The 18,424-nt window shown below is 38.2% G+C and overlaps 2 protein-coding genes across 10 annotated transcripts in view; one reads left to right on the forward strand and one right to left on the reverse strand.

Annotated features, from left to right (window-relative positions):
• The window catches only part of LOC119647545 (sushi, von Willebrand factor type A, EGF and pentraxin domain-containing protein 1), a 209,427-nt gene that overhangs the window by 44,792 nt on the left and 146,211 nt on the right, over positions 1-18,424 (reverse strand). The gene's annotated exons all lie outside the window — the stretch shown is intronic.
• Positions 3,272-18,424, forward strand: part of LOC119647564 — an 86,401-nt gene continuing 71,248 nt past the window's right edge. For 4 of the 9 annotated variants that reach the window (XM_038048587.1, XM_038048569.1, XM_038048579.1 and 1 more), the window contains exons 1-2: positions 3,272-3,451; positions 14,796-14,909. In XM_038048587.1, the coding sequence (XP_037904515.1) occupies positions 3,419-3,451; positions 14,796-14,909 (147 nt within the window). In that variant the 5' untranslated portion in view covers positions 3,272-3,418. Of the gene's footprint in view, positions 3,512-8,055; positions 8,164-9,289; positions 9,426-14,442; positions 14,566-14,795; positions 14,912-18,424 lie in introns of those variants that run through there. The other 5 variants (XR_005248906.1, XR_005248905.1, XR_005248908.1 and 2 more) reach the window with 5 other exon arrangements.

Consider the following 18,424-nt stretch of genomic DNA (forward strand, 5'->3'; position numbering starts at 1 on the left):
GCGGCGCGAGATCTTGGGTTGCACATCAATGAAGACAAAATATATGGTGGCAAAGTCAGCACCAGACACCAACCGGCCAACAGCATCAAACCGCATTGGTCAAACGGGAAGAATAAAGATAGGAGAATACAACTTTGAGACCGTTGATAATTTCTCCTATCTAGGGTCGAAAATCATAACCGATAACACCTACGATGATGAAATACGCGCACGGTTGTTTTCAGCCAAAAGAGCCTATTTCAGCTTACAAAAACTGTTCCGCTCGAAACGTCTCACCATAGGGTCAAACCTCTTACTGTACAAGACAATGATCTTGCCAGTCCTCATGTATTCCTCGAAGACTTGGGTTCCTAGCAAGAGGAATTGTGAACTCTTCGTCGCGTTCGAGAGAAGGATCCTCCGAAGAGTTGTTGGCCCCCTACATGAGGATGGACGATTCCATAGCCTACATAACGACGAAATCTATGAGCGATACCATGTCCGTGAGGTTGTGGTTAAAATCCGGCTCAATAGGTTACGGTGGGTGGGTCACTTAATCCGTATGGACGAGGATGATCCAGCCCGGAAAGGCCATAAGGGCAATATCTATGGTAAAAAAAGAAGACGAGGCAGACCCTGCCTAAGATGGGGCGATGGCGTAGGTCAGGACGCCAGATAGCTTTTAGGGATATCCAATTGGTGGACCTCGGCGCAACACCAGGATGTCTTGAGTACCTTATTAAGGCAGGCCTAGACCGAATACCGGTTGTTGCGCCGCTGATGATGATGATGATTAGGTAAAATCCGGGATCTGCCGAGATTGTGACAACTCGGAAAATAATCGTTGGTGCGACAATCCAATTGAATCAGGGCCTTGAAGTGTGTTACAGCACTTCATTCGAAACCGTAACAGTGCACTACAGGATTACAGTACCCCATTGCGCTTGCCCGTAATTATTATCTGACTTAACTCAGGAAATTTAGGAATATTACGCATTAAATGCAAGTTAACGTGGTATTGATGTGGTACAAATTCACTTAGATATGATAGTGTTAATGCGAACAATCGAAAATTAATGCGCCAAAGCACTAGAACTATTATATTTAAGTGAATTTGCTCCATATCAATATCATCGCATAAATGAAAACAAATCTGCTTCTTAATAAAGTTCCAGTCTATGATCTTATTACAGGAGAATGCTGGAAGAATTGCCACAAAAAGGTCTAACTATGTTGCTACAAATAAGCAATGAAGCGTTCAGGTTAAAATATGTTCCTCCATTGCAGCTTTGGCCACTTTCAATTGGCCAAAGCTGCAATGGTCCCTAAACCGGGGAAGGAGCCAAGTAGAATCGAATCGCATCGGCCAATATCGCTACCACCAATTACCGCGAAGTTATTTGAAAGGTTTCTCCTTAAGAAACTTCAACAAATCATTGTGAATCGAAATCGTGTACAAGCTCACCAATTTGGTTTCCATGAAAATCATTCGAAAATTCAACAGATGCACAGGATCACGAATTTGGTTAGAAAAAACAGGTATGCTCAGCCATTTTTCTTGATGCCCCCCAGGCATTTGATAAGGTGTAACATCAAGGTATGCTATACGAGTAGCTTAAGGACTTTCCGGAGGAATTCTTCTTCTATCTGAACATCTATTCAAATTGAAATACGAAGAGATATATTTTGCATTGAAAAAAATACGGACAGCAATGCTTTTGACAGGTGTACTGACTATTAGGGAGGAATTCCCAATTCATCATCAAGAACAAACTGTTAATTTACAGCAGATCCCAAAAGCCATATTGACGCACGGAATACAGCTCTGGTGGTTATTTCCTGGTACATTCGAAATGAGTATTTGCATAGGGACGGGCGTATACAGATAGGTCATCAAAAAGCATGCAATTTTGCATCGAAAATAACGAAGTCCAAAAATGGGATGACTGAAAAGAAATATTAAAGAAGAAATTACTTAAGGACTTAAGCTTTTGAGGAACAGTCAGTTGCTGGAGTTAACCACCGGATTTTCTTGTTCGGATGCTGTTGGATAAGGAAATCTCTATCGTAGCTTGGAGAGAGCTTATTTCAGTGAGTAAAAATGTCACACTCTCGGGCACGTAGACCCTGAGGTTAGCCTTTTGCAGATCCCATCTTTAAAAAAGTATTTATAAATGACATATGTACGTTTTTTGTGCCATCTATATGCTCCAAAATTTATGAACCAGGTGTTTGAAGTAGGAAACTAAATATTCCTTAATCCTATTTATCGATCTAAACCTGATTATAATAATCAATGCGAATACTTTGCAACGTTTTTAAGTTTATTTGGAATGTAGTTTTAGAACTAAACTGAAATAAAAACTAATGATTGCTAATGACGAAAATAAAAAAAGAAAAATAAAGAATGGATTTGAGAACTTTGCAAAAGATACTCTGGCTGAAAACCAATGCAAAGTATAGAATCAAAATCAAATTTATTTGATCCGTCAGACTTTTGACTAACTTTATCCTTTTATAAGTTTTATAAAAATACTTCCCTTGTTTACTATAGTTCTTTTTAAGTAAAACTATTAAAAGGAAAAAGGAAATTTGTATCGTGATTTGGCATCGGACACCAGTCGACTCAGCTGCGAATGAGTACTTGAGCCAAATCAGGGTAATAATCTCGGGCAAGCGAAATGCTGACCACATTATTTTAAATTTTTTAATTATTTTTTAAATTATTATTAAAAGAAAAGTTTCCAATTTAACTATAGATTTTATTTAAGGATAGCAGACATGTGTTTCGGACACAACAAGTGTCCTTCTTCAGTGCTGGTTTTGTAATTATGTACAAAACCATGTGTCTGCTATCCTTAAATAATTAATTCCATATTACCACTCCCAGGAAAGCAGTTAAACCTAATATATTTCATGATACTTTTATGAATAATTACTTAATTTAAAATAGACTACACCTCTAGAATTTTGCCGCCCATTGCCGTACACATAAGTGCATATTTAGTAGACTAAATGCACTCATTAATATGTTGGAATTGTTTATAATTCATCATGTTCGCAATCTTGTGTGACGAATTCGCTGCAAGCTCTACCCATTTACCTTCAAAAGACTTAGAAAGTTGTCGAGTCAGGGTATGTATGTATGTACAAACTCAAGCGAATACACACAATTTAGTTCTTTATGTATGTTATTATTGTTTGCAATCTTAATCCGAGTGCACACGCTATAAATACACACTCGTTATGTTTATCTACTTTTCAACCCCGTCAGTTGTACCATGATTGCAGGTGCACATGTACATACATATTCAGTACTTCTTCTATAATTTTAACAGATTTAGCATTGAAAGTGACTGTGATATATAAATATGTATTGCATGTGTATAATATTTCATATTTTATTCAATTTGGTTTCCACTTCTTTGTTATGAAGTAAATGTCTATGGACTTGGAGCTTGAAGACACAATGGTGCTTATCGCTTAAATAACTTTTACGGAAAAGTGCAAGCCGTTGCCACTTTTTTTGTTGGTTTGTGTGATTATTTGATTATAGCAAGTTTTTAAACAGTTTTATATAATGTGAAGTAGACTTTCGACAAACTATGAATGCACTTAATTAAAATTGAAGTATATATAAATGGATGGAATGGATGGAAACAGTTGAAGATAATCTCAATGCTTTTCCAATTAATTTCGGGCCTTGGTTATATCACAATTTTGTTTAAATATCTTGTATTAGTATCAAGTGCGTTGATTTTGAAATTTAGGATTCAAACTACGTTGGTGCCTTGTTCGATTTCTAGATACCTAAGAATCTCGATTTGGCTGAAAGTACATTATTTCTCCTTCTTATGCGTCTGCTTTTATCCTGTTTGACTTGTGTGAATTGGCTTTGTGACTTTTCTCGGTCGTCATGTTCAAACTTTAAATCACTTTCTAACATATTAAGCAATCGATTGGCATTTGAATCGATTTCAAAATTCTATTCGGTGTATCTAGTAATAATAATGATGACATACATATATATATATGTATATATATATCAACTTCTCGAATATAGATGCTAAGCTACATTGATCGCGAATGTCTTCATATCTGAAAGATGTAGCCAGTTATACCACCAGCGCAACATTTTTGTATCCACTAGCAAGTAATTTCATAGGGCAGATCATCATCAATGAATGAAATCGGGGAAACCACAAGATCTGATAACAACGCAGTTGAGCTTTGAAAACCAAAGAGCTTGGACCTAACACATTGGCTCATAGAGAGCAATCGCAGGAAAGCACCACCGTTCCAATATGGAAAAAGAAAGACAGTTCAGCAGCTCCCTTCTGCGTCGCCCGCCATTGCTTTCCTTACTCCTTCCTTGGCTGAGGTCCTCATTGGCAAACTTGACATCAGTATCGGATCTGTTAATCGGATGGCTTAGTGGTTAGAACGTTAGGCTGCCGCAGTGTTTCAAATCTCACTGGTGGGTGAAGAATTTGCATAGTGACCTCGTGTTGGATACCGGTCGAAAATTACGGTCGAAAGCAATACTAACTACATTGTCTCCTAAAGTGGAGATCCTATTCCAGCTACAAGCTATGAACTACAATACTATTTCACTCCCTTTTATCCCAAAATTATCGAGAAATACGTCATGTGGTTGATCCCCCAATTCGGTCACCACATAGTAAAAGAGAAACATAGGATTGCGAAACGCTGTGAAACGTCTACTGCTCCAAATCCTCTCGACTTTACCAACTTAATTGCGAAATATCTTAATTATCGGCAAGAGGTACTGGTTATTTACACCTATTTCTGTAAAGTCATTGCTTTCGCCAGCCACAATATACTTCTCTCCAAACTCGTTCTGCTCAATTTCTTCTTCTCTAACATCCCATGGGTCACTAACTACCTTTTCAACTGTTCCTGCAGAGTTTTCTTCATGGTTGCTCATCCCTTGCATTGTATCCTTCCTCTAGAGTTCCTAGTTAATTACGTCTCCTCTATTCTCACCTTCAAATCCCCCAAGATTTCCCGAGATGTCCGTACTCTTCAGCCATCTTAGGAGCGTCAGCAATGCAATTGTCTCCCCTTCTTAGTGTGTGACCTTAGATTGCCATTTCCGCCTTCCGATCACATCGCACACGGGCCGAACAATTTCTTCGTTTGAACTAGTATCAGATCGGCGGTGATATGTTGCAAACAGGTGTTTTCGAATAGAGCATTCGAATAACAGTGGCGGTCACTTTTCATGTGTTGCTCCAATATGGTGTCAACCCCTATCACAGTTGAACTCCTTCTAAGACCTAGGTGTATTCTCCGACGGCCAGTTTAGTTCGATTTCCCCAACTTCCTTAATATTATTACGCCCATCGACACTATATAACTTTTGTTTCTTATTCCACCCTCTACTCCCACCCCAAATTTCATGTTAATCGGTCTTCACTGAAAGAATTCCGAGGCTGCACCCGATTTTCAGCTTTAATGACTAGACTAAAATTCGTTGGATTTGCTCTATGTCTTTGTTGTTTTCGAAATCCAAACTGACGTTGCTGGCATTCGCAACAGCTTCTCATATAGAAAAGGAGTTATCGTTCTGTAAGATTTAACAAGCCATACCCTGGAGTTTCTTAGGATTAACTTTTATCCTAACGGCACATTTGACATCTTCTGGTAATCTTCGCAGGTGACTTGGTGTGGTTTAAATATTTTTTCTAAGTGAGCTGTGAATACTGTGTCTTTGTTCTTATTACTTTTGGTCCGACTCACTGTAGCAGTTCTTAACGGAGGCTCTGTGATGGTTGGTTTATTTTAAAAGTTGCAAATCAAACTTTTGATCCTTTGCAAGGTCAGATAGTTCTTGTTGCGAATTTTCAGAGCAGATTCGTTTTGGGGTTGTGTCTTCACTACGTCAAATATGAATAGATGGGGTTAGTAAGATATCGAAACGGAACAATGGGTGAATTTTAGCTGTAGTGTTCATTGACTGCTGTTCCTTACTTCGAGCAGGTAACTTGTTTTTTTCAAAAGAGAGACCATGCTTGGCCGTCTCCAATACTTCGCTTCCGGGGAGTGTCCGGGATACAAAAAAAAGGTTGCACTTCAGCGATTCCTCGGGTTTTAATTTGAATAAGACCGATAGGAAAAAGGTTTGTAAGTTACCGCGTGGTTTCATCAGGTTCGACAAAGAAACCACTGTGCCACCGACACTAGACGTGAACAACTGACGTTAATTTCTATGAAGTCATTTAACAGAAAAACGCATTACACAGGAGGTTCAGGCGTGACATATTAATAATGAAAATTTGTAAAATATTTTTTAAAAAAATGGAGGAAAATGTATATAGTTTTTCGTTCTTAATTGAATTTTAAAACAAGTCGGGAAACCGGAAGCTGGACGCTTCAGGTACGAAAGCTTTTGTGTATTTCTTAGCACGTAGCACGTAATATATGCCTATATTATGTGAGAATATCCACAATAGCGGATGATATTGACATTTATAGTCTTGAATTTGCAAGGAAGCGACTTTGACGTATTATAACTTTGTTAGTAATAGTGCTATTATTTGGTGAGATCATGCTCTATGTTATACCCTATATGATTGCGAAATTTCATGTTGCTAACATGAACTTAAGGGGGGTTTTGCAGCCAATTACTAAAAATTGTGGTAATATACTATTATTAACTTTATTTGTACAGATATCAGTATGAATGGTATTTCGGAGCCCAGGTACCATATAGTGGCAGCCTCCTGATTTTTTTCAGATTTTTCGGTTGGGTAGTTTCTGAGAATGGCCTCCTTAAAGGAATGGTCACTTTCAACGCCCCGCACTCCCCACCTTTCCAACAAATGTCAAAACTAAGACCGGCTTCGAAAAGTACTAACCGAGACCTTTAATTTGATAGCCCACATGAGAATATATGATGAAAAAAAAATTTACACCCACCTTTTGCATGTATGGGTACCCCCCTTAAATTCGACGTAAAAGGACGCAACTCACTGTATGCGTGAGCGTTCACAGTTTCCACCTTTCTACCAAATTTGGTGTCAATCGCTGTAACCATTTCCGAGAAAAATGCGTGTGACGGACATACAGACAGACAGACAGACAGACGGACAGACGGTAAACACAAAACCTTAAAAAGAATTGTGATTGGGTAAAATTGCGATTCAGTCTAATCTTTTAGGTGACACAAAAAAGGCGCCAAATTTGTAAGCTGTCGCACTCATGGGTTTGTAGTTTAGTTTAGTTTACTGGGGGGGAGTCGCAGCTCCGCGCACTCAGGCCACTGTTAGGCCCATTGTACTATCATCGTATATTGGCTATTCAATGGCTTCCCGCCTACGGCGGTCGCAGGCTTTGACGAATCGGAGGACATTCTCCAGAGGAATCGAATTCATTCATTGAAGAAACCTTACCAAGTTGTCTTCGTCTAAGATCTGTGGAGGCCGGGCAGTTGCATAAAAAGTTGAGGGACGTCTTCTCCTCCTCCTCACATTGGCTGCACATAGCCAAAACCACAACCCCAATCTTTCCCATATGATAGTTTAAGGAGCATTGTCCCGCTAAAAGCCCTACTAAGGTTCTCATGTTCCACTTCTTAAGGGACAACAAAAATGCCGCTCTAGCGACCCCAGGTTCTTTCTCAAGGATTTTCGCCTGCCGGCAAGAGTTCAAATTTCTCCTCTCGGCTGCGTGAATCCTTGCAATTTCACCCTTCAGAGTAGACTTGACAGTGGATGGCCGGATTCCAAAAGCTGGTCCTAGCCACACTATTGTGGATCCAGACCCTCGTCTGTCAGCCATGGGTTTGTGAGTTGCCTATTCTAATTATTATTATTCTAATTTAATAATATTGTTGATTTGATTTGTTGATATGTTAGTAGATAACAAATGGTGTTTAGTGGCAAATATTTAACGGCGACCGTTAGGTCATTTGTCCAAACTGTAGAAAACAACAAATGCTGTTTACTTGCAACCCCTTAATTTCCGCGAACGCCCTAACGGTTATATTTAAAACTTAGATTGTTAGATCTATTATAAAATCAAGTAGTCTAATGTGAACAACTATTTAGGAAGGACGTGTCGTATGAAAGTGTGCGGAAGTTTTAATTAAACAAATTGTTAAACTGCGGTGTAATTAGTGTTTCAAGGGTTCATCATAAGAGCCTGCATTAAAGACCACAAGTTAGTATAATATCCTACAACATAATGGCTTCAAAATAAGTATTCAAATTAATATTAGGAGGTCCTCGTGACACTGAGTAATAAACGAAGTGAACAATACATTTGTGGAGAACATCGCAATGGAGTAAATGTGCAGCAGCTGCATGTGATAGGGGATGGTGTTAGTGGGTTTTTACCATGCAGGGATTTGCTGGTCAAATATCTTTCAAAGATTTCCACCTTCAGAGAAACAAACATGTTTGTAATGATGTTCCGCTTAGAAAAGGCGTACCATGTATGAATGCCCTGTACTCCACACAGGCGCGAAGAGGAAACATTTTAATAGGTCTCCCATACATTTCCTCAAACTCAAATTTCATTATTTAATACAGGAAATCTTTATCAGAAACGAAAACCAAACTGAAAATTGGAGTTTCGACAATTTTTTGTTTCTGCAGACTTCCTTTTTCCTATCTTCACACTTACTGGATTTTTATGGGAAAATATGAGTATCACAAACCTATCCGTGAATGATATAATACGATAGCACTTTAGGCAAGCTTTTATGTAACGTATGTAATCTACAAGAAAATAAACAATCAAGTATTTCCCCGAATTTATAAGACTAGAATGACTGCCTAAGTACGAGTATGTCCAATTCGTCTTCTAATTTTGAAAAGATCGTTTCAATCAATGGCGATAATTGACTAACCATCTAAAAAAAGTCATTTTCGTTGGGAAAGAAAACGTGTGGAAAGTAAAACGGAAGCACAAGAGATCTTTTTCTTTTTTAAGCTTGAGGACGTTTGTGGAAGTGACGAATAATTGGATTTCTTATTTGTACGTGCAGGTATGGAGATTTACGGTTTAATTTGATTGGGAAGGGTTGAGTCGGTAATTTTACTATTATGTTGTGTAATGCGTTACGATAACTGGATGAGTATTGTTTACATCAGTGATGTAATCAATGATATACACAGGCTAAATTTTACCTTAAATTCTCGATTATTTTCTTAATAAATTCGTCTCGCATGTTACATGCGAACTCGAATGTATGAAATATTTAAAAGCTAATTTACTTGACTACTTGAAAGAAATAAGAAATTTGTAGAACTTGTTCCGAACTTAATTAATCTTATTATTATAGTTTCTACACATATTTTTGGAAATGCCTATAGTCAGGGTGGAAGGATTGTTTCGAAGCTAAAAATCGGATCTAGATGCGGGCAGCGGTCTTCTTCTTTTTTACAACAAGTCGGGTAACCGGAAGCTGAGCACTTCAGGTATGAAACCATATTTGAATTGTTATTTGTCCCAATTTAAATTGTAATGTTTATGTTTCACAATTCACAATTTCAACTTATTATAACTCTGAAATAGCGCGAGTTCAACCAAACTTGGTAATACCATCTGTTGTATACCATATATTACTGCAAAAGTTGATGATTCTATGATAAACCTAAGAAGGGTTGCCAGAAAATTTCTAAAATATATAGTAATAATAAACATGGTGGTATACTATTATTAACTTTATTTAAACCGGTATCGGTGTAGAGAAAATTTTGAAGCATAGCATGTGCATGGACCACCATATTTCCTTTCAGATATGTGGGTTAGGTAGTTTCTGAGATCCTTGGTAACCAAATTATTTAAAATTGACGCAAGATGAATCTATCATATAATATATGCCAGCAAAATGTTTGCAAAACAAAACCTTATTAAAATCGGTTCAATGTCTGTCTGTCTGTCCGCCTGTCTGTCTGTCACAAGCACTTTTCTCAGAAACGGCTATACCGATTCATGTGGGATATCAAATGAAAAGTCTCGATTAGTACTTTTCGAAGCCGTTTTGAGATTTGTTAAAAAAGCGAGGAGTGAGAAGGTTGGAAAGGGATGATTTCTTTAATGGACCCATTCTCAGAAACAACACAACTGAAACATCTGAAAAAATTCATGAAACTGCCTTTATATGGTACCCAGGCCTCAAAATACTCTCCATATCGATATCTGTTCAAATTAAGTTAATAATAGCATATTGCCATATTTTTTGGAAAATTGAGTGACCCCCCCCCCCACCTTAGGTTTATCCCAGAGTTATAGAACTTGGTAGTAGTATAAGATAAATATGAAGCATATTATCCTCAAGTTTGATCAAAATCATGCTATTAATAACAAAGTTATAGTAGCTCAAACTTGTCTTTACCGTGTAAATTTACAATCCGAAATACTAAATCTGACATGCTAAATGCGTAAACATAACGGCTATGTACAAATGGGATAGTTCTACACTCGAATATACTTACAGAAGAAGCAAACAAAACCTTTCATACCTTAAGCGCCCAGCTTCCGGTTTCCCGACTTGTTTACATATGGAAATGAACGAGCTGACAAAACCGTTTGCGAATTACTTCTATTTCTTTTGTACTGTAGATGCGTAGATTGATTTACTTCAGGTTTAGGTGTTCTCGTATTTTTGTATTTCATGGTTGTTATGCATTTGCAACGACCTTCACCTCAATTAATATCAGAATCATAGAAATTAATTTTGCAGCTCTCTGGGTCTTCTAAATTACCGGGTTAGAACTAAATCCAATCTTCAATCTTACCTCAATATATACATATACATATCTATATGTGTATATCTGTAAGCAGAGAAATAGTGACCAACTCTCTAGATCTAGTAACTTGATAAGATATCGAGCATCGAGCACACCTGGTTAATCGATGTCCTACATCTCTATCGCATTGATTCCAAACTGATAAAGTTGTTGGCGAAAGAAATAAAAGGGTGGCACACCTCCTTATCAGTGCATTCATCTGGGGGTACTATCACTCCAGGACCCATCCATATACGGCGGATCATTTTCCTTTTTCCCTTTAGTTTTGGATGGCACTGAAGCTCCAATCATGGCTACTGTATGATGCTAGTGGACATGGTTTTGCAATCAAATATTGTTTAGGTGCTAAGTGTGAGCTGACACACTTGACGTACTTAGATGATATCAAGTTGATGCCCACGATAGAAGTCTGTTGCGAATTTTAGACATGTTTACCCGTGATACTCTGATGGAATGTGGATTAGGCAAGGTGGAATTCAATCCATCGATAAAGGTCATCGGCCGCATGCCCGACACAGTATTAGTGACCTCCACATTCTAGCTATTATCGAGACAGACTTCTGAAAATACCTAGGAGTTCTGTATATATCTATATATATATATCTGAAGAATGCTCTGCTGTTCGAACTCCGTGCGACGTGTGAAGCTGTTGCTGAAATCGCATTTCCTGGGGAAGAATAAAATAAACCCGCTGAATGCGATCGCTATCCCTGCACTGGTTTATGCATTCGAAATATTACCGCGAACGAAAACCGACCTGGAAAACATCCAGCAGCGGATATAATCTACTATGTCCAAATTCCGAATAGATCATACAAAGTCTAATGGTATTGGGGTTGGTTATTTTTACAACACAGAGCAGACTGTTTGTAAGGCAGATTGCAGGTTGACTCTATGCAACTTAAAGGATCGTTCTACATGGTAAACACGTGAATTGCCTCTGACAGCCATTTGTTGATCTGCATCTGTCCAACAGAAGGCTGTGTACAGGGGAGCTGTTTGCTAAGCCAGAGGGATTTACATGTGTGTGCCATTCAGTACGGCGTGGTCGCCAGCTGGGCTTATAAAAATCTTATACTGAGAGAGTGGGTGGAGAACGACAATTGCAGAATGTGGGGTTCGGCGTTAGAGACGTTGTACCATCTTATTTCTGGCTACACTGTTATGGCGGTGATGCAATACACGAACAGGCATAATGCTGTATGTAAGGTAATTCATCAAAACCCTTCATACAAGCATGGGCTGATCGCGGAAACATGTCCGGCTTACCGATATGAGCCTTAGGCAATACTTGATAATAATGCTTACAGGAGGAACGGCTAGTTCTAACTCATCGCCACATATATTACCACACAACAAGGCCGACGTGCTGTTAGTTGACAAGACTAGGCGCTCCGCGTATATTATTGGTGTTGCTGCCCTCATAATAGTAACATTGAGCAGAAATACACAGAAAAGAAGGTGATTTATGAGCCACTGTTCGAGAAATCAAAGAAATTTGGCATCTCGAGAAAGTGGTTTTAGTTCCCGTAATATTGTCACCTGTGCCTAAATCCTTTAATCCTTTCCTTGATGCCCTCGGACTTTCACACAGTCTGGTTCTAACCATTCAGAAGTACACCATTTGGCATACGTACTCGATGTTGCGGGAAGTTCTCGACGGATTTTCTCACTAACCTACCACCTGCCACCACTACCAGAGCCCCTTTGTCTGTTAAATAGGCAGGATTAATCCTAAATGCTTGGCACTTAGTGCTAGTATTAGGTCAAATTCGCCATTTGCTGAGATTGTGATAACTCAGAAGAACTAAAAAAAGGAAATATTAACTTAAAGGCTAATTTCAAATCACCAATTACTTCAGTTTTCCAAAAGTTCTTTGATCAAAGGTTAGGTTTTAGAATTGTCATCGTTTATCAATGTGTTACTGTCACTTTCACCTTTCGATTCGTATTTGATATCTGATCCACCGACGAAGCTCTTCATTTTATATTGTCTCATCTCAGGTTGACTCGACGAGATCATGGATTATGTCGTCGATTACAAGAAGAAATAGTATCGGCGACGGACTTCATTTTGAATTTCAAATTAGTCCGAGGTTTTATCACAATGCAGTACGTGACATTTTACGTTGTCATATGTTGCCAATTGTTGTTAGTTTCTTCACATTGTCAGTTCTGATCACCTTAGATCCTAGATCATCCTAAATATACTTTCTTTTCATGTTGCTGAAAGCCTTCACGAAATTGAAAAGCAGATGGAGCGGAGATTTGCGTTCTGCACACTGCTCTACAATGATTTGAAGTGTCTCTAAAGTAAAGACGGAGGCGGCGTACGATTTCGTTCAGAATAGAGGCAACTCATTAGACACTGCCTTACGTCTACCTAGGTAGCATCATGAACGAAGCATTTTGCATTTTGGATATATACTCGCGGTGAAGTCCGCTTAAAAATATAAAGCGTATCACCTGACATGATATTAAAAAGTTTAGTAGGGATGATGCCATTATTAACAAAGTTATGGTAGTTCAAATTGACGCTTTTATGTGAATTTACTATAGTCTGAGATATCATATGTAGAATGTTACTATTCTCGATAACGTTCTCTCCAGAACGAACTCGTCATGTAAATGGACTATAAAAAATAGTGCATATTTAAATCTTTGATCTTTAGTTACCGATTTGTTATATCTTCTTTGTGTTATCCTATAAACCATGGCGTGAAGCAGTTTGCTAGATTCATATTCCTTTTCATGTAACTTGTGAGAAGATTTGCATATTGCTTTAAGGGGGGTCATTCCGTGTTTCGGATCCGCGGAATCGAATTTCTTTTTTAGCATCAATTGTATCTAGGTATAGTGTAGAATATATGGGGAAAGTGATTTTTCGATATTCGGAGTCGTTCGGAAATTATAGTGTCAAACATATGATAAGTCACATTCCAGATTTATGTCGATTGCCGTAATAAAGCTCGTATTTATTGGTCCGAATGAGCTTCGAATGGCTTCGCTAAACGAACAAGAATTGTAGCCAAGGCCGTCTTAGAGTTTTTTTTTAATTTTTATTATTTCTGCTTGCATTGAACTCCATATTCTTAGAAAATAAGTGAAGGTATAAAATGAAATCTCTTGGTTTCAGATAAAAAATTGTAGTCGCAATGCGTCCCGCAGCTATGTCTTTTTTGAAAAAAAACTTCTGAAAAGCTATTCAAAATAAAACTAATATATGTGGTGTCCAAATTTGATTGAATTCCATCAATTCCTCTCACCAAAAAAATATCGCAAAATAAACCTTCTAATGTGGCTTCTTCCCTTAACTGAGCAAACACCTCCACAGAACTCCAGTAGTAGTGAACACCATTACTAAAAAATTACTAATCAAATCAACACCAAATTTATACTACTTATTTAATATGATAATAGTCTATATATATGGTAGTAGGCTAGTTAGTTTGTAGGGGAAGCTCTGAATAACTATGTTCAGTAGAGGGTGTATTTTATAAAAATAATAATGATCGTTGGCGCGACAATCCATTTGGATTAGGACTTTGAAATGTGTTAGAGCACTTCATTCAAGACCGTAACGGTGCACTGTAGGATTACAGTACCCCGTAGGAAGCAATGTGGTCAGCATTGCGCTCACCCGTGATTATTACCCTGATTTGACTCAGTTACTCATTCACAGCTGAGTCAACTGCAGTTTGATGTCAAGCCATGCTACAAATACCAGTGCCAGCAGTGGGATTTGAACCGAAACCTTCCGTACAACAGCTTAGTCCTCTAAGCACTCAACCATCCGGACACAGGGGTAGTATTTTGTTACCATTAAATTGAGCAAGATAGTTGTTGATAGTCAACCTTGAAAATTTGTTATTTCTTTCAAATTACTTTTTTTTAACTAAAAAAATTAAAAATTTAACAACTGGAAAATAATTTTGTTCATTAGAACCGTCGTTATTTCTTGAAAAGTTAGCATTTTCACAAATCCTACGTCCAGATACGATATTATAACGAACTTTTTCGAAATTCTAATTTCAGATGAACCGTTACCGAGATATCGGGTCAACAGGAAGTTTCTCCGAAAAAAAAGCTGCTGAAGTCTGGTCACAAAATTTGGTGGAAACATGTGGTCTGTCAACCCCTTTACATATGGTGAGTGGCCCCCATACAAGGGAAGTGTTTTTCACAGAATACGATCATGTAGGGTATCAAATGAAAAGATTTGATTAGTACTTTTCCGGTATTGGGTGAAGCATAGGGGAATGAGGGCTCAAAATGTATGCCCCGAAAAATGTAACAGGTTCTCAAAACCCATCCGCCCGAAAAATCTTCCACAAGAAAATAAGGTGTGTTCGGCATCGTCCACCACTCCTATGTAGAATACACGATCAAGAGATTGTGAGTTCCTAATCCTGTGTAGCTAAGACTGAAAAACTTCATGCCCATGCAGAATTTGGGTAAGAAAATAATCAATCTCATCGTGGTTTCAATTCAGGTATGGATCTAAATTACCGATAAACCACGTAGTCCATCTTTCTCTTGATGCATTTTGCCGAGAGATCTGCCATTCAGTTAGTTTGCGTTTACGTTCTTCACAGGCAACCACCTCTCTTAAGTCTTCTGCCTTGCGGTTGTAGAAAGCTTTACATTCCTTAGCATGGATCACTATCGAAGTCACCTCAGAGACAGCGTGATATTCAGACGCCACTCGCAGAGATCCCCGTCTCTGTAATTGAGCAAGGCACTTACGTTACATCTCCTTGCCAATGGACCATACCTGCGCTGATCCCATAAGAAGAGGTGTCCTGGTAGATATAACCCCCAACATTTGCGATTAGCTGGCTTAAGGCCGCGACTCCAGCTGCAGGTTTGTCCGCTGCTGCTTTGATTTGCTCGATAAAGATCATCTTTGAGTCAAGGTATTTGTTTGTTTTGACTCTGTAGTCACCTCGCGGAGTTTTATGAGACGCAGGGTCGGTCAAGATGATTGCGTCGGTTTTTAAAACGCAAAATCATTAGTAATTATCTATCCGTTTATCCATCGCATCAACGTGTCAAGTCTACTTTGAGCCTGTTCAACAGAACGTCCGGCAACAAGCGCCGCATAATCAACTCCGCGCGACTCTTCTGGCATGTCGAATCTTAGTAGACTTTCGTAGGATGCATTCCAGAGGCCCGGCCCTCGAATGGATCCCTATGCTATCCCCGACGTGATCCTTATCCTCCTCTGGCCATTTATCGTTTCATAGAGCAGAGTAGATAATCTCTCAATATCCGTTAAAAGATAGCTCGCCCCGAGGAATGAATTGTTTAATGTGTCTAGCATTTTTGTCCATCTAATCCTACAAGCAGGGAAGAATTGCACAGCAACTCAGTGATCTTTTAACCATTCAAATACTCCATTTTCATTTAATTATTTTTACCAAAAATTTTTTTTAGCATTTTTTTGTTTTCATTCAACCACTTCTTTTACATGCGGTCCGTTAATTTTTTCAAACATTCTATATTAATTGTATCATCAAACCATTAATGTAATTTGCATGCAACCAACCATAAAATAAGAAACGAACAGGCAACTCCATCGAAAGCTGTTCCCTTTTCCACTTATGCAAATTCTTACCCATCAAGTCAGAAACGTAAAATACACTTTACAGTAGAATAATTTTGTCCATTATTATATAAAGCGAACATAAAAGAACTTCGAGCCAGACGAAATTCAAAAATGCTTGCTTTTAACACTTCTTTTTGTCTAAACAACAATTCTTCTGCGGAAATCCAACTCAGCAGCTTGAGGAAGTTGATATGGCATCGAATAAGATTTTTTGTTGACTATCAAATTAACAAAACTTAGGAAATGGAACAATCAAATAACTTACCAACATCTCGTAGTGGAAAGATGCCTCTTATGTAATCAAATGAGGAAGAAAGAATATTTTTTGGATGGTGTTTCTCCAGGCAATGAAAAAGCATATAAATTATAATTTATTCGGCCTTGAATTTAAATGGATGATTTTATTCTTCTTACTGTTATGATTACTCATCGTTATATTTCCATCGCAAATTCATCGGAATCTGTCCGTCGCAACAGGTGCATATTTGAATAATTTGCTGATGATTTCCGAGAATAGAATTTGGAATCGTTCATTTCACTTTCATTTAAATATAATAATTATTTTGAAACTAGGTTGAGTCCAATTCAGTTACTGAATCTGAAAGTGTGAAGCTTCTATTTTTATATGCAGGTTAGTGAGCAAACAGGCAACTTATTACCTCCGAGTTTAAGGGGGTCATCCCGTCTGTTGGGTTGGAGAAATCGATTTTTTTTTTAAATGGATCGTACGAAGGGAGATCGCTTTAACGTTCAACGTCATGCTTGCACTAAAAAACGAGTATTTCATGGGAATCGATAGTTATCAGAGAAGAAAAAGGACTTCGCATCAACATCAGCAAAGAAACTTTTAGCAAGCATGAACATGGATGTTCCAATTGCGACAAGTTTTGTATATTGTATATTGGATTCTGCTGGAGTTTTCTCCGGTATTTCTGCAAATAATAAAATATGCGTAGTAGTAAAAAAGGAGTGCGTAGGACATGTCGAGAAAAGAATGGGAACGCGGCTTAGAAATGCAAAGAAGAATCACAAAGGCATTGGTTGAAAAGGGGCTGGAAAACTTACTGATAAGGACCTCACTATATTTATTTATATTGGGTTGGCTATTCATCCACACGCAAATTCGATAGAAGGAATGAAGCAAGAAATTTGGGAAACTTTCTTCCATAAATGTTCTACAGACGAAAATTCTCAGCATCAAAATTGTCCAGCAGGCGAGGACAGTTGGTGCAAATGGCACAAAGCGGAAGCTAAAGGAGAACTGGATAGTTTTCACCACGAGAAGGCATCTTTGATTGAAGAAGTTCAAACAGTTCAAACAAATGAGTCGTTAAATGCATTGATCTGGACTTTCGCTCCTAAACACCTTCATTCTGGGGCCAAGGTCGTAGAAATAACCACTTTTCTGGTTGTAATTATTTTCAATGAAGGATTCAATGGCATTCTCAAAATCCTAGTGACAATGGGATGTCAAGTTGGTCACATATGTCAGGTTTATGCCGACCGCCATAATGAAGCGCGAATTTGGCGGTCCGAACGACGATCGACTGACCTCGCTAAAAGAGCCACAATTGACACCAGAGAGCAACAATCGGCCTTACAAGACTTTTTTGAAGAAACGGAGGGTGCTCTCTATGGATCAGGTATAGCATATTAATGGTGAGCTAAAATTTTATTGTTGATAATCACATTTAAATTTTCAAATGCATTTTTCTCGAAACTGCATCTTGAAAATCGGCTGCAACCATAGCTCAAAATCTATCCAACCAAATTCTTTGAAATTTTCACGGCTTCTTTAGTACATATTTCTACGGTCCGCAAACTAGGATAATTGCAATCGGACTTGTAGTTTTTTTTTATTCATAAAAAAAGCCGTAAACAGACACCAAAATCCAAAAAATTAAATTTAAAAGCCCACCAAAAATTTACCTTTTAATATTTTCTAATTATCCTATTTTGCGGACCGTGGAATATTGTCCACATTAAAATGCCATTTAGTTTTTTTTCCTCAGAAGAACACAGCGCCCTCCAGCGTGGCAGCAGAAAAACACCTTTT

The sequence above is a fragment of the Hermetia illucens genome, chromosome 1 (assembly GCF_905115235.1).
Source record: "Hermetia illucens chromosome 1, iHerIll2.2.curated.20191125, whole genome shotgun sequence".
NCBI classification, from domain to species: domain Eukaryota; kingdom Metazoa; phylum Arthropoda; class Insecta; order Diptera; family Stratiomyidae; genus Hermetia; species Hermetia illucens.